Source organism: Athene noctua, chromosome 17 (assembly GCF_965140245.1).
Source record: "Athene noctua chromosome 17, bAthNoc1.hap1.1, whole genome shotgun sequence".
Lineage (NCBI taxonomy): Eukaryota > Metazoa > Chordata > Aves > Strigiformes > Strigidae > Athene > Athene noctua.
Genome location: NC_134053.1, coordinates 11,000,044 through 11,014,938, shown reverse-complemented (window position 1 = coordinate 11,014,938; position 14,895 = coordinate 11,000,044). Strand labels below are relative to the sequence as shown.

The following is a 14,895-nucleotide window of genomic DNA, read 5'->3' as shown; positions in this document are numbered from 1 at the left end:
CCTTCAAATGCAGAGCAACAGAGTATCTCATCAATGTTCCATTTATTTAGTCAAATCCTTTTCACATAATCTCACACTAATTGTCAGTGTGACACTTTTACTAATCAGAGAGAGGTTAAATTAGGGAAAGGTAAAAATGGAGCATACTGCAATAAACTGGATCTGATTCATTATTCATGTAGCCCAGTATGCAGTCCCCATGAACATCCAGTACTGTGTGCCAGAAAAGGATATGCACTGCAGACCAAAAGATTTCCTTCTGAACTGCTGGAGAGAGGGAGTTCTGAAGGGTAAGATTTTAATGTTCCAAAATGCCACGTGGACATTCTTTTTATGCACAGAAACATCCATGTCATCTTAGAAGCTTATTTGTTTGACATGAGTGACAACCTGGTGCAAAAAAGTTTCTCAGAGATCACCTTTGTCTCATCAGGATGTTGAGAAACGCCCATTTACAAAAAACTGTGCATCTTCATAACATTTGCAGAATTACAGACCAACAAACTATGAAGCGAGACTTCTCCCACAGCATGAAGCAAGTAGCCTTTCCCAGTGAGTTTATCATGCAGGTTTTGCCAATTATTAAAAGCAAGCCGTGACAGGTAAAAGCAGGAAGAGAATGCCTGGGGAACAGAGATTTGTATAAAGGTTAGAGGCAGCACGGGCAATATTGGTTGCAAAAGCAATCAGGCAAAGACAAACACAAAAAAGGACGGTTATGTCTAACTACACACAACATACTACATGACATGGATGAAGACTTAAACAATATGACATTTTAACACTGCAATAGCAATGGATACTGAATAAGTCATCTGCATACCACCACAATAATACGGAATTGAGTATCAACACAACAAAGGCATATTACAGCAAAAAAGACCTCACAGCAATCTCCCAGCCCACTTCTTGGGAAACAGCTTTCTCATTCAGATTTATTTTTTTAAAAAAATTTTTACTGCTTTCTGAACTAACTGTAATGCTTAGCACAAAATTTAGGTAAATTTAAACTGCTTGAAGTCTGTACTACAATTGGTCTTTACTGACTACATACATCCAGCCTGTGTAAAGGAAGACGATGAACATGTCTGTTTTGGTATAGAACATTGGACATTTAGCTATGTAAATATGGTGACATCCCAGGTAATGATAGCCGTGGTCCCTGTTGAGTTCCTGTTTTGTCTTGTTTGGTACTTTCCTCTTGGAAAATAAGAAGAGTCTAAACCTCAGGCTTCTACTATCAAATGCAAGTTTTCATCATTTTTAGAGGGTTATAAAAGCAACAGGCAGGGGTGATGACAGAAAAGACAGGATTAACAGAAGGAAGGAAAAGATGCTGCTGAATGGAAGGACAAGAAAAAAGAAAGGAAGTTGTCTATTTTACACACATGACAGCAGCTAGTCAGCCAGCAAATAACAGCTGCCACTCAGCAATACTTCTGTCTCCTTAAAGGAGATATATGCTAACAGCTGCCATGAGGAAAAAGAAGTTTAGTTACTTTTCAAAGCTGTATTTACTGGTTCTTTTCTCCTATTTCCATTAAATATATGACTTAAAACTAAAACTAATACCACCACATTCAATGGATATAAAGCTCTTCAATGATCTCAACTTTAACAGTGATTTCTGCGTATCCTGGTCGTTTTTTTCCACTAGCAAAACATGCTGGAGAGCTACATAAGTATAATGACACATTTAAATGTTATGTATCTGAACCAAGTCTGCCCTCACAACTTCACCCATCTACAGATGAATGCTTGAAGATCAGAGTCCCAACATTTTAAGGAAAAGATGTCTGGCTATACAGTAATTCTCTTCTGCTTGCAATGAGATAATTTGCTGCACTAGAAGGCATATCTTATTTAAAAAAAAACAAAACACAAAAGAAACCCAAACAAACAAAAATCCCCACAATAACATAAAATTAATCAAAACAACAGAGCTCAGAAGGAAGAGTTCATACAGTCCATTCCTTTTTCTGTCAGGATAAATTACCTCTCCATCATTCCTGGCAGATGGCTGCATCACCACTTTTTAAAGACTTCTGGTGCTGAAATTCTGCAGTGTTATAATATTCCCAGGAATGTATTATAGTGTTTCACTTTTTTCCTTTTGCTAAACAGTATTTCCTAATACTACTCTAACACTATTTTCTAATGTCCAGATTGAAAATGCAATTCAAGTCTAACATAATCTATTCTGTCTCCCAGAGACATGGAAATGCTGATTTTTTGCCTCTAACTCTTTGTACAGCCTTCAACGCTATTTAGGTTACACTGCTGTCATGTCTCCCCGTAGTCCTCTCCTCTGTAGACAAACCATCACAATTCCTTCTCTTTCCTCACAGCTCATGTTTTCTTGACGCACAGCACACAAAAATGGTCAAAAGAGGTCTCCCAGGTCAGCAATGACAGGAATCCCAACAAGCATGTTTGCTTGTGACAACATATGAAGAGAACTTCATAGGTAAGACTCTCTATAATGCTCTTACTTTATATCATATATGATCAACAATATCAATACAAGAGCAAGAGTAAATAAGAGTATTGTCAGGCCTCAGAAAGAATAAATATCTAGGCTGAATTTAGGCCAAATTATTCATTCTGTGAACAACAATATAGAGTTTTGTCTACTGTCAGAATGGTAAAAAAATAATCTAAAGAGCAGTCAAATGATGGGTATTTTCTTGCTATTTTTAGGAATGGCACGACAGAAATGCAGGCACCAGTTTTCTTCACTGATGTGATTACGTGTAAGATGTCAAGAGCATTTTACTTGAAGAGTATATATTTTAATACAAGTAAAATGCAAATACATGCAGAGGAGCACAGTATATGTAATAATATAAAAGTGGAAGACTTCTGAGCATTGCTCAGCCTGTTAGCTCTCCTCCCATCTGTAACAGCCTGAAGACAAATATTTCAGTTTCCTGGGGCTCTTCAATATACTGTATCCAGAGTTTAGTTGTGCCAGCAACTTACAGAACATTATGAGTGATGCAGTACTTTGCAATTCTACTTGTCATGGTTACACACAGCCTTCCTGAAGATCACCCTAACTCTGCTTCTTTCAGCAGCTGACATTTTGAATTGCTTTGACAGCAGCAAAGCTCAGTCCTAGCTAGGCTAAGCTAACAGACCCAAGAACTACTACTTCAGCCCTGGCAGAGGTAGACGTTCCTTAGCTTGCACCTTCGGGCTTTGCTACGCAGCCAACTTCAACTCTGCTCCCACTAGGCAATTAGCATGCCACAGTCCATAGTATCTTACTTTGAGTGAATGTACTACCGACACATATTGGAATATTTATTTAACTTATGTATCTCCTGGGAACATTTCAACAGTCTTCAGGACCTCAGCAGATGTAGTCCTAGGCAGAACTGCTTCTCATAGGGAATATTATTTAGGAAATACTTAAATATTTTCTTCCTTTTGTATTTGCTGTGTGATCACTACATAACCCATTCACACTAACACACTACATATGATATCAAAGCAGTCTAATGAATTACTCCCAATTGAAATGTAAGCATGAATACAATTAACATTTCTCTGTTCAATTTAGTGAAAGAGATGAAGGATCTTCTGTCAGTTTCACCAAGAATAATTTGTTGGGGAAAGGAATAAATTTACTTTGCAGAGTTTTCAGGCATAAGAACATTTGTCTTAAAATCGTGTCAACAAAGTTACTTACAAATTAATGATAGGAAGCAGCCCACCCTTCAGAAATAAATTCATATCAAGCACAGCATTTCTGTGGGGCCTGCCATATTCTACCAACACTAAGCTATACATTGCAGACATTTTGCTCCTCCTTGAGTGCTGATACTCATAGATCCAGATGGATAAACAAATGGCCAGAAGAGTGGAATCAGAATAGAATTCCTAGCCAAATGATAATGTCAGATTACTTAAATAGTAACTTGATCTCTACTATATATGTATATTGCAAAATCTTCAATAACCCTGTGATACCACCCTATGTCCTACATTTATAAGCAACTTGTATCACATTATAATCTAGAGATGAGCTTCTAACCAGTCATTGTAAATGATAAAGAAAAATTAAAGATGAAGTCTACTGGACTGTCATGCAAATCACTTCGTGCTGATACACAATATATTCAAAATAGTTGCCACCTGCCTCCTTCAAAAAAAGATAATACTGTTTTGTTTTGCCTTTTTAACAATTTGTCTTGTTTCAGCCACAGTTCAATTTTTCACCTGGTCATTTCACACAGGAACTGAAACAAGTGTGCAGTCTTCTAACGACTGAACTCACATGTTTTCTAATAAGCTCAGACAGACATTTAGCTTGGGAGAAAAAAAAAAATTAAAAAATCACTGAAAATTCAGTCAGCTACATACTCCTCCTATCAACATTCCTGTTTTGACTAAGTGACAGGTGCCAATGGTGGCAGGTGACAACTTTGAATTTTTTATTTAAAGCTCTGACTGTACATTGATTCTATTTAAAGCACTGAATTTATAAAGGTAATGAGCTTCAATATTGCCCGTGTTACCACAGACCCATCACCCTCCTTGAAATGAGCAGTTTGATCATTCCTGGTCAAACCCCCCATGATTAGAGCACCTCCCTGTGCTGCCAGTATTGAGAACAGGGACTGTACCGTCCGGCGTTGCCTGCTGACGGGGTTTTTTACATTTGACGTAATCGTGGTCAACTGGAGTGGCTGTGTAAGGTGGGGATGTCAGACCTGGACCAGAGGATGAGGGGAGGGAAGTCCCAGGGCCCGGCACTGTTCCGGCTGAAGAGTGAGAGTCTTCATCAATCATGCAAGCTTTTTCCCTGGGAGGGGCAAGGAAAAAAAAAAAAAAAAAAGGCATTAATATCTAGGGACATATACAAAGAACAAAAGGAGACTACATGTTCTTACAACATTTCCAATACGGTAACCAAATCTTAATAACAAATTCTAAATGATGGATTTTTAGTACAGGTTATATTCCTCCCTTGTCACTGACCAACAGTAAAACACTCTTTATTTTGTAGTTGTTAATAAGACTAATTACGTGTGCTAATAATTCTTATTCTTTAAAATAAAGGCCATTTGCTTTTGCATTTGTTAATAGTTGATAAAAAAATTAATTTTATTCATAAATAAAACCAGTGGCTTCAAAATGGATCACAAGATCAAAATTTTTCTAATTTATTCCTTTCCCATCTACCCCATGCCAATTACTGAGAAGTTTTCAAGAGTAGCATATAATCTTACTTGAAAACTGCAAGCATTAGAATTAATTCTAATCACTTTGTTTTATATTTTATTCAGCTTCATTTCAATAGTTTATTATACTGTAGTGTGTAAGTATGCTTTCAGAGAATACTCCTGGAAATCAGCACTCACTTTTCTGCAACTTTTGGGGTGTTCTTCTCCTCACCCCTGGCAAATGGTCCCTCAGAAGCTTCTTTCATGAAACTAACTAGGATCTCTGCATCTACTCCAGAGTCTGGTTTCCCCACAAGTTTCAAAATAGAAGCATGAAGTCGAAAGTATACCTAGAAAACACCAAAGTCCATTTGGTCAGTAGAGAATTCATAGCTCTGCAACCTATTACAAATAGTCTTTTCTCTATAGAAACTGCAGGAGTTAGTAAAAGGCAGTCTTCCATTACCTAAACATACCTGAACAGGACTTTTCCTGCCTTTGAAAGTTGTTTGCAGTTAAACATTTGAACACTGTAAAAATTTTATAACTGCAACCTATGGAATACAACAATGAAAGCAGACCTGGTCTCCTTGGAAGCAAGTCACTACTAGGTACGTTCTAGATCCACTATTTTTACCAGCCAACACAGTGAAAGGAAAGGTGTTATGACTACTACTCCAACTCAGGCATCAATTTATGCTTTCATAGCTGTGAGATGTTTGTGAAACCTATTTGTGTTTGATTTTAATAAAAACTGACTAATGAACTGTGCACAGCAAAATCCAGAAGTGGAACTTCTGCCTGTCTGTCTAATACTGAGACTGTATACATGAACTGTCTTTAAAACAAAACCAGCCTGAATAACAGGCGCCATTTTGTTCTCCAGGTTAGTCTTGTAAACATTCCCAGATGCAGAGTACCATGTGCATATGCCTAATAATATGAACTAACAATAACTGGTATTCCACCATCTGGTAGAGGACAAGGGTTTCAAGCCTACATATCTTTCTTTTACCTCCAATGCTTCCATGGCAAGTTCTGGTGGATTATGGTAGTGAATCTTCTTTGGATATCGAGCAGCCTCCTCATGCAAGTAATGCCCTGCCTGTTTATAATGAAGCAGATAGACAACAGGAGGCTGTTTCTGCTTCTCTGCAATCTTTCCCAGCATGTAGTGAATAAGCCACTCCTCTTCATCGCCATCTCCCTCACAGCGAGATGCTGACGTAAAACACAATTTGGCTGTCTCCAACATACTGTCTCGACGCTCTTCCATCTGTGATCGAATGAAGTGTTGAGAATACATGAATTCACTGTGGCTGGGATGAAAAATTCTAAATATACACTCCTGCATATAAAAGTGCATAAACAAGGTACATCATTTAAAACCTTTTCAACCTAAAAGCCATAGAACTTATACAAGTGATCAAATACATCCTGATGACCCACAGGTTTCTGTTCATTGCAGTAACTGCTGACACAGATAACCAGAACAAAACAGTAAGACAGAAGTGTAAGAATATGCATGTAAATATAAACCTGAAAAATAACAAACCAATATACATGTCTACAAAAATTTTACTGCTTTCAGAGCTGTAATTATCTTAACTCTTAAAAAAATAAATTACTTGTTTTGTTCTGCAACTGAAGTCTGATAGAGCCATTATGGACCACTATCATTTGTGAAGAAATGTGTTTCATCTTGCTTGCAATGCATCTAATTTTGAGCTGAATATGGCAAGAACACTCTTTCCTACCCCTTCAAATAAATTAAAACCACCAACATAAATTAAAGTTAACTGCCAATAAAAATCATATTAAAAACTAGGTCAAAAGATGTATTAATGTAATTTTCTCTCTTTGAAAAATAAGTTTATAAATTTAAATTGTTGGGCTGTAACAGTATCCTAAGCACTTGTTGCACTTCAAGAACTATAACATAGCCTTCCCTTTCCTAAATATTTTGTAAGAAGAGAATAATAAAGTTTTTCTATGAGAAACACATTCCTGAAGACATATATCTCTGGAAGGCAGATTATAGTGTTCCAATTTATCTTTTATTATAATAGAGCTTTTCATAGTAAATTATGCATTTTTAATAGATTCACTTGAAAAAAGGAAGATTCAAGTAGTCCTAAATAAACATTCTGATTTAATCCACAATTTAAGATGGCTGCCCTGTACTGTACCTGATAATATGAAATAACACCAGTATTATCCCTGGAATGCTTCAGCAAGTCCCTCACAGCCAAAAGGTTGCAAGACAGCAAGACCAAACTTTTGATAGATCAAAGGCATAAAATATAATACCTTCATTTCCCGAGTAGTTAGTTTTGGAGCTCTTGGATGTAATAACCCTCAGCAAGAGAACTCTATTGTTAGTTGTCATTTCAAACATACAATTTAATAAACCACTTGTTCTCCCTTAATCTGCATGCTTACATCGCCTCTCTTCTTAGAGGGTCAAATGCTGTGTAAGAGTCTACAGAAAGTGCAGTATTAATACAGTTATACAGGCAGCTCAGATGCAAGACCCATCAGCTTGCTGTAAATACACCCCCCTGGAAACAAAGGATGTTCCCAATGCCATTCTCTATAGTTCAAACACCAGAAGTTTCTACAAATTACAACAGATACTCAGGAGCAGCACTTCTTTTTTTCATTTTGCTTCCAGTTCTGGACCACCTAACTATTCTGACTTACAAATATTAAAGCAGAAATAAGAGTTTACTGGTCCAAAAAGACAGACAAAACATTTCCCCTAGCAACTCCTTGGTGTCAGAGAGTACTTAGAATTCCTCATTTTGGCTTGGCAATGAACTTCGTAATAACTGTAACTTTTTCATTATCATCACATATAAAGAGCTAAGGAATTTATAACAGCTTATTCCATGAAAATTCTATCAATCTCCTAATTTTGATCTTTTATTTAACCAAATAGCCCAAAAACATAGAAAAATGGATGGATGTCTTTAGATACAAGAGATGACACATGGACACAGATATCAGAGTAGTTTCTGATCTTTTCACTATTTAAATATGTATACATTTCACCTTTTCCTGGAAACATTGTATGACATTTACAGAAAGGAAAGGTAAATATAATTCCCCTTTCCAGAAGGTTACAATAATTTTGTGTCACCTTTGAAAGATAATTCAAAGATCAGGCTCAAACTAATTTTACAAGGAAAAAGAAAGAAAAATACCCTCTAAATGCTGCCTGACACCAGCAGCTTATATGAATGAATATTAGAATTTCCAATTTTACTAAGTAAACATAGAGTCTAATATGTGGTATAAAGCATGTAAATATTTAATTTAAAAAGTTACTATGTTAGAATACATCATTTAAAATATTTAATATTTCCTACTGCTCTCAGATCCCACCTGATGCACAACTTCAGGGGGGAGTTCTGACTTCCACTGTTTAAGCTGTCGGGATGCAAAAGAATGTAGGGCATAGGAAATGGTGCCGTATTCGATCCACAAGGAGAGATTTGAGCTGTCAATCTCTAGGGCTCGCTTGAAGCAGTTCAGGACGGGAGTAGAGTGCTTCCAGATTGGGCCATCACTTTTCAATTCATTCGAGTTCAACTTGTCCTGAATACGACTTGCTCGAGCCAAAGCCATGCCAGCCCATGAATCAAACCTATGCAAGCAAGAAGATAACACATGAACAACCTCCCCCCTACACATGACACTGAATACCATAGACAAGATTCATTTTGTTCTACCTGCAACCTTCTCCTCCTTTCATGATATGCTCTTTCAAAACAGATTTCTGCATCTTCTCCTCCCCTTACAGGGGAACAGAGGCCATACAGGCTAAATCATACTGATTTTATTACAAATGGTTTCCTACTAAAGCACTGCCCCCAGTAACTGTCACACATGAAAACCAGATGAAACAACAATGTTTATTTGCCATGCAAAAATAGCATATCTGTACTTCCAATGGCAGCACTACCACTGATTTCTCAGTAACCACACTGTCCTGTTCAAACACTGTCACCTTTTACTTCTGCAGGCCAGCAGATAACCACTATGACATTTTGTATTGTTGGACTGAACTGTGAATGATCTTTATCATCATCATAATTTTTCAACATAAAAAAAAAAATCACAAAATCCAAAATGCATTCAGTAGGAAAATTCTGATGAACAATATATTGCTTATTGCAGGGACTATTCGAGATCTAGTCCTGTGATTATTAGATCATTGACAATACAGTCTGAATAGTAGTTTCCATATTCCACAATCACACATTAATATCTCGGGTCAGCGGCTCTGGAATTTTTCAATTTTACCATGATTCTAACATCAAAGGAATAATCATAATGTTCTCAGATTTTTGCTTGTAATTTCTTGCTGATATCAACTGAAAACCCATTTCTGGGTCAAGTGACCTCAATAGTCAGACTCCTGAGGGGAATGGAAGAGGAATTGTAATACAGACATTTGAAGAAGTAACATCTCATATGCTATGAGCTCATATGCTACCACATAAAGCATCTTCTGAGAAAAGCTCACATATTAAAGTAAAAATGCATTCCACTCATTTATTTATGAATTTAGGTTTTAAAGTATCAAAACTACAGAAAAATGGGGGGTGGAGTGATAATTTATTAGGCTTCAAACAAAAGTTTTAGCAATCTGCAAATCACAGTTCCCAGACTAGAAGATTCAATAGCATTAAACTACAACTATTTCCTCTGTAGATTTCACATGTAAAATTGCTCTGTGCCTTCACCTTCCCTTTTGTCTCTTATGTGACTGGATTTAGAAATAATTTTCTTGTCTCAAATCTATCAAATGAGGGTTTTTGTCATTGACCCCGATCTACCAACTTCAAGGAGAATTAAAATGACAGCTAACATCTAACATGCAAACCCTATATTTAATCAGTAAATTTTAAGATTATTTAATTTCATTTTAGAAGACTGTTATTTAAAACATGCTTTATTTTTAGGATGAGAGCTTGCTCTTGGTGACATTTCTGTAAATTGCAAATTATCAAGAAACAAGGTGGTTTAGCTTAAATATCACTTAAATACATTACTTGACTTTGTACTCTCTGAGTAGTTCTCTAGTAGCAAGATCAATACTTTAAGAAAGAAATCAGACTAAACAGCTAATCTATTAAAGAATGCTATTTGTGCTATAGCTATACTATGAAACAGTGACATTTTTCATTTCTTGTTATGTATGAAAATGCCAAAACAAAGTACAAAAGGTGCAAAAGAGTAATATTGATTCAGTCCTTGCCCTTCCCGGTAATTCTTGATTTTAACTTAGCTTTCCCCCTCCCCTTTCATTTTTTGGTTTTAATTTCAAAACAATCAAATATTTAATGCTAGGTTTTGGTTTTTGTTTTGTCTGTTGGATTGTTTTAAAGATGCTCTTAATTATACAATCAACCCACCACAATGGACTGCAGGTGAGCTTTGTGTTTGGGTTTTTTTTAACTCCTAAAACCAAAATAAATATATTTTGTTGTCTGCCTTTCAGTACTGAAAGAAGTGAGAAGAATGAATGATGTGCAGCAGGATTCAATAATACTGACCTGTTTGGACAAATACAAATGTCGTGCATGTAAAATTTAATAGCCTTAGACTGTTCTTTATTCTTGAAATGATAGTCTGCCAGAAGATAGTACAACTCAGTCACCACTGGTGGAGAATAGTCTGCACCATCCGGAAGAGATGGTGCCTGATAACAAAAAAAAAAAAAAAAAGTATAGTTTACATTTTAAAAAAATTTCATATTAAATGAACTGCATGCTTGCTTCTTCCTTGTAGCGAAAGTAGCCTTTTCATCAAAGAATATGAAGGTATTGAAGACAGTGACAGTATTCTACAGATATGCAGAGCATTTACAAACACTAAGGAACACCTCATACTGATCATGTTAATCCATATTAATCAATATTACATCTTGCCATTTCAAGACTAAAAGCTTCAGTAGTGTCATTCTTATTTCATTTAAATGCAATTGCATGAGGAAATCCAGCATCGTTCCCCTAACTATCTCAAAGTCAACATAAAAATAACAGTAATAACTTTTATTCCTTTCAATTTATTTTTTTAATAAGCAATTAATTATACCTTGCTGCATGTTCCTTCAATATAGGCAGATACAGTATCTAGGCTCAGCATAGGCTTGTCTGTCCGAGGAACAATTGTAGCAGTCTTCTTCAAAAGGTTGGCCAAATCAGCAGACACAGTACTGGTTTTGTAACTATCAAATTCTGGAAGAGTTTTAGGCTTAAAATACTCAAACATAAACAAAGCATCTTCCCATGTTAGATCAACCTGAAGAGGGAAGTAGACGAGAGGGGAAAAAAATTATCTCAAATTCCAAAATTCAGAAGTCTACTAACAATGAATTTCTATAGCTTTTCTAGTTCATAAGAATATACATATTACTCTAGCAGGAAACAATCCCCTCAAGAACAGAACAACTAAAAGCACCATTAATTAATGCTGCTCACAAATGCAGCATACTGCTCACTGATGTAAAAGACTAAGGTACTGGGCTTATAACTCAGTGTATGTCACTGAAAAATAAAGCCATTCTACTTGCTTAGAAGAGCTGGTCAGAAGAGTTGTTTACAAGCAAGAATCAGTTCCAAGCATCCTGGGTGACACTGAAGACACTGAGATCATGTGGGTAAGATATGGAGGAGAAAAGCTCTACACCTTCAATTTCAAATTCAAGAAAGAATAATAAATCAAATGGGAATCAGACAAAATTCTTAGACTCAAAAATCTTCAAACTTTCTACAGAAAGGTACCTTCAGAATTTATTCCTAATTTACCCTTCACTTTTCCTTCTTGAAAAGTAAAAAAAAAAAGTTCTCTTCTACTAGACTGAATTTTTCCCCTTTCATGGTTCATCTTATTCCTTTTTTTTTTTTTTTTTTTTTGCTTCTGTATTGGGGAAGTCACATTACTAAAAACAATTTGTCAAAGATTTCAGTAAGAACTTTCTCATCCAGAATTGCCCAAATGTAACAGACTTTTCCTTTTTTTGGGTAGAGGGTAATCTTATACTTCCTTTTTCCCTAGTTATCCCCATTTACTCATCATCTTAATTTTCTAAAAGGTAAGTTTCAGAGACAGAATTCACAAATATTCAATGAGTGATAACAGAACAGTATTTGTGTATTTTAAAAGGTCTGTTCAAAGGAGCCAGACAATTGTTTTGCTCGTATGAAACTGTTTTTCATTTATAATTCTATGATAACTTGCATTTGATAAATGAAAAAATCATCTGAGGCTTTTGAACAAAATCAGCAATGTTTCAAAGCAGAGGATTACTGACCTGCTTTTTCTGTCCCTTCCTTAATACTACAACTGTTTTCCCAAGGCACTCTGTAGTTGTTCTCCCAAACTCAACTGAATATCACACATTTCTCATAAACAGCTACCAGATATTTACCATCATAGATTTCAAAATAAGCTACATTATCATTTACTTGCATAATTTTTAATAGTGACATTTTTCACTTTCATAAACTGCAAGGCTGGCTGTTAAGTTTTCTTCTCTCAAGCTGACTTTTTTTCTTTCTAATTTTCCTCAAACTCGAACTTCTTTCTCTGTTGAAAACAGGAAAGTCATGGCTCAATAAAATCAATTTGTCAATAGTTGTAAAATGGCAGACTACTGTGACAAGACTATACAAGCATTTCATTTCAAATATTTGACCCTCTATACTCACAAAGGCTTCCATATTTTTAAATTAGTTTATTTTCTCCAATATGTCAAATACATAAATTTTAAAATGAAATAAAAATAACCTTTCTCCAAAATATATTAAGGCGCATTAACACCAAACAAGGATGTATCTTTCAACACTTCAGGATATTCCACTGACATTAAATAATACATCTCTTACCTGCTGTACTGAATGTTCTTCTAGGTACCTTGCTTTGCTTTTTTTGCTAGGGAAACCATATAAACAATAAAAACACTGTTCCAAGGCTGTTTCCAGCTCTTCTTTGTATGGATGAGTATCTTCAGAAGTGGATGCTACAAGTTCTTTCTGTAGTACCTGAACCTACAACACCACAAATACCAATAAAAGTAATCCACAAGCTAATTGTCTGAAAGCAGATGATGAAAACAACATTAAGAAACTACACATATTTTTCTCCAACTACAACCACATATTAACCATATTTCTGTAATCTAGTCTCACACGAGCAATTTCAATGGCAGTGTAACTGCAATAAAGTACTTTTATTTTTTTTCCTGTGTTAATTCATGAACTCTTGTCTTTAATCAATGAGATATCAGCTTAATGTGTCAGACTTAAGATCATTCAAAGTTTTCCACCACACACTAAGCTGCTTCTGTGAATATAAACACTACAGTTTGTCAACCCCTGAATAAGGAAAAGGCACAGAAGAATTTCTGCCCTAATTCACAAACATCAATTTCCTCTGCATAGAAAAAGGGTGAAGAAGAGGACTTCGCAGAAAAAGAAGGGAAGGGTAATGAAAATCTGGCTAGAAGGGATATAGAATTGCACAGTATGAATAGTACTATACAGATGGCTATACACCAAAGTAAGTGGCTGGACTGATCCCAAATGACTAAACACTGTAGCAAGTTGCTATCTTTAACTTCACTATTACAAGAAAAGGTGCCCATCAGTAGCTCATTTTGGAAGATGCTATTACTCTAAAACATTCATTAAAGAAAACTGCAACTGAATGTCAAAAGACAAAAGGTAATTCTTTGAAAATTTTCACTAAGCTTCCTTAAAAAGCAAACCAAAAAAGAACACATTTCAGGAAGATATTTCAAAATCAATAAAAATATGTTCACCAAGAATAATCTGCATAGTGGGGTTTTGGATCTTTACTTCAAAACCAAAACAAAACCCACACTTAATCACTGAGGTTTAAGACTCAATTCCAACATGTTCCACTATGAAATGTAAATTAAAAAAAATGAAATATTTAAGTAGAAATTACATTCATAATACCTTACACATCCCACAGCAATATGTCGTGTGTGTGTCCTCAGTATCAGAGTGCACCTGTTATATCTAAAGAAAACTCATCTGAGGTGGTAGAAGAGAAATGCTTCTACGGTCATTTGGGAGACAGAAGGGTACAAAAAAATACCAAGTTCTCCACTGTGATTTCCCTCTAAAGTTTTAGTAAGCTGTATACTACCCATAGAGTTCTATTAACTTATAAATAATTTCCTTTAACATTTTTCCTTTGATAGAAACCATCAACTTTCATCTATTCATTTTAGTAAGATCTGATTGCTTCAAACTAGCCACACCCATTCCTCAACACACTGGTTAACTTAGAAGTTTCCTCAACTGAAATTCTGCAGTCATAAATTGAAAATGTAAAACATTCACCTATTTGCAATTTGTATAAAAGCTCACTACTTCTACAGTACTTCAGCTGCCTGTTTATCACTATTTATCATTTTTCAACATCTAGGATTGTAAACTCATTTATGCATTTGATGCATGCTACAAGAAGCTTCTCATCATGACTGGCTTTCTTCACACTATGAACATTGTACATCATCATAACGCAAAATTCTGTCATTCTACATGTAAGATGCTCGTTTGGGAGTGCTAGGATTAACTATAAGATGTTAATTCTCTTCTGTTTAAGAGATCTGTGCTAGGAACAAGGTACCATTTATTAACAGCCAAAACCCTGAGAAATAAGAGTAAAGATAATTCTCAGA

The 14,895-nt window shown here is 35.6% G+C and overlaps 1 protein-coding gene across 4 annotated transcripts in view; it reads right to left on the bottom strand.

The window, feature by feature from the left end:
* CABIN1 (calcineurin binding protein 1) overlaps positions 1 to 14,895 on the bottom strand; it is a 119,550-nt gene that overhangs the window by 79,546 nt on the left and 25,109 nt on the right. For 3 of the 4 annotated variants that reach the window (XM_074921104.1, XM_074921107.1, XM_074921105.1), the window contains exons 21-27: positions 13,070 to 13,231; positions 11,277 to 11,483; positions 10,736 to 10,881; positions 8,559 to 8,820; positions 6,187 to 6,447; positions 5,370 to 5,521; positions 4,632 to 4,810 (exon numbers count right to left, since the gene is read on the bottom strand). In XM_074921104.1, coding sequence (XP_074777205.1) covers positions 4,632 to 4,810; positions 5,370 to 5,521; positions 6,187 to 6,447; positions 8,559 to 8,820; positions 10,736 to 10,881; positions 11,277 to 11,483; positions 13,070 to 13,231 — 1,369 coding nt within the window. The remainder of the gene's footprint in view (positions 1 to 4,631; positions 4,811 to 5,369; positions 5,522 to 6,186; positions 6,448 to 8,558; positions 8,821 to 10,735; positions 10,882 to 11,276; positions 11,484 to 13,069; positions 13,232 to 14,895) is intronic. The other variant, XM_074921106.1, reaches the window with a different exon arrangement.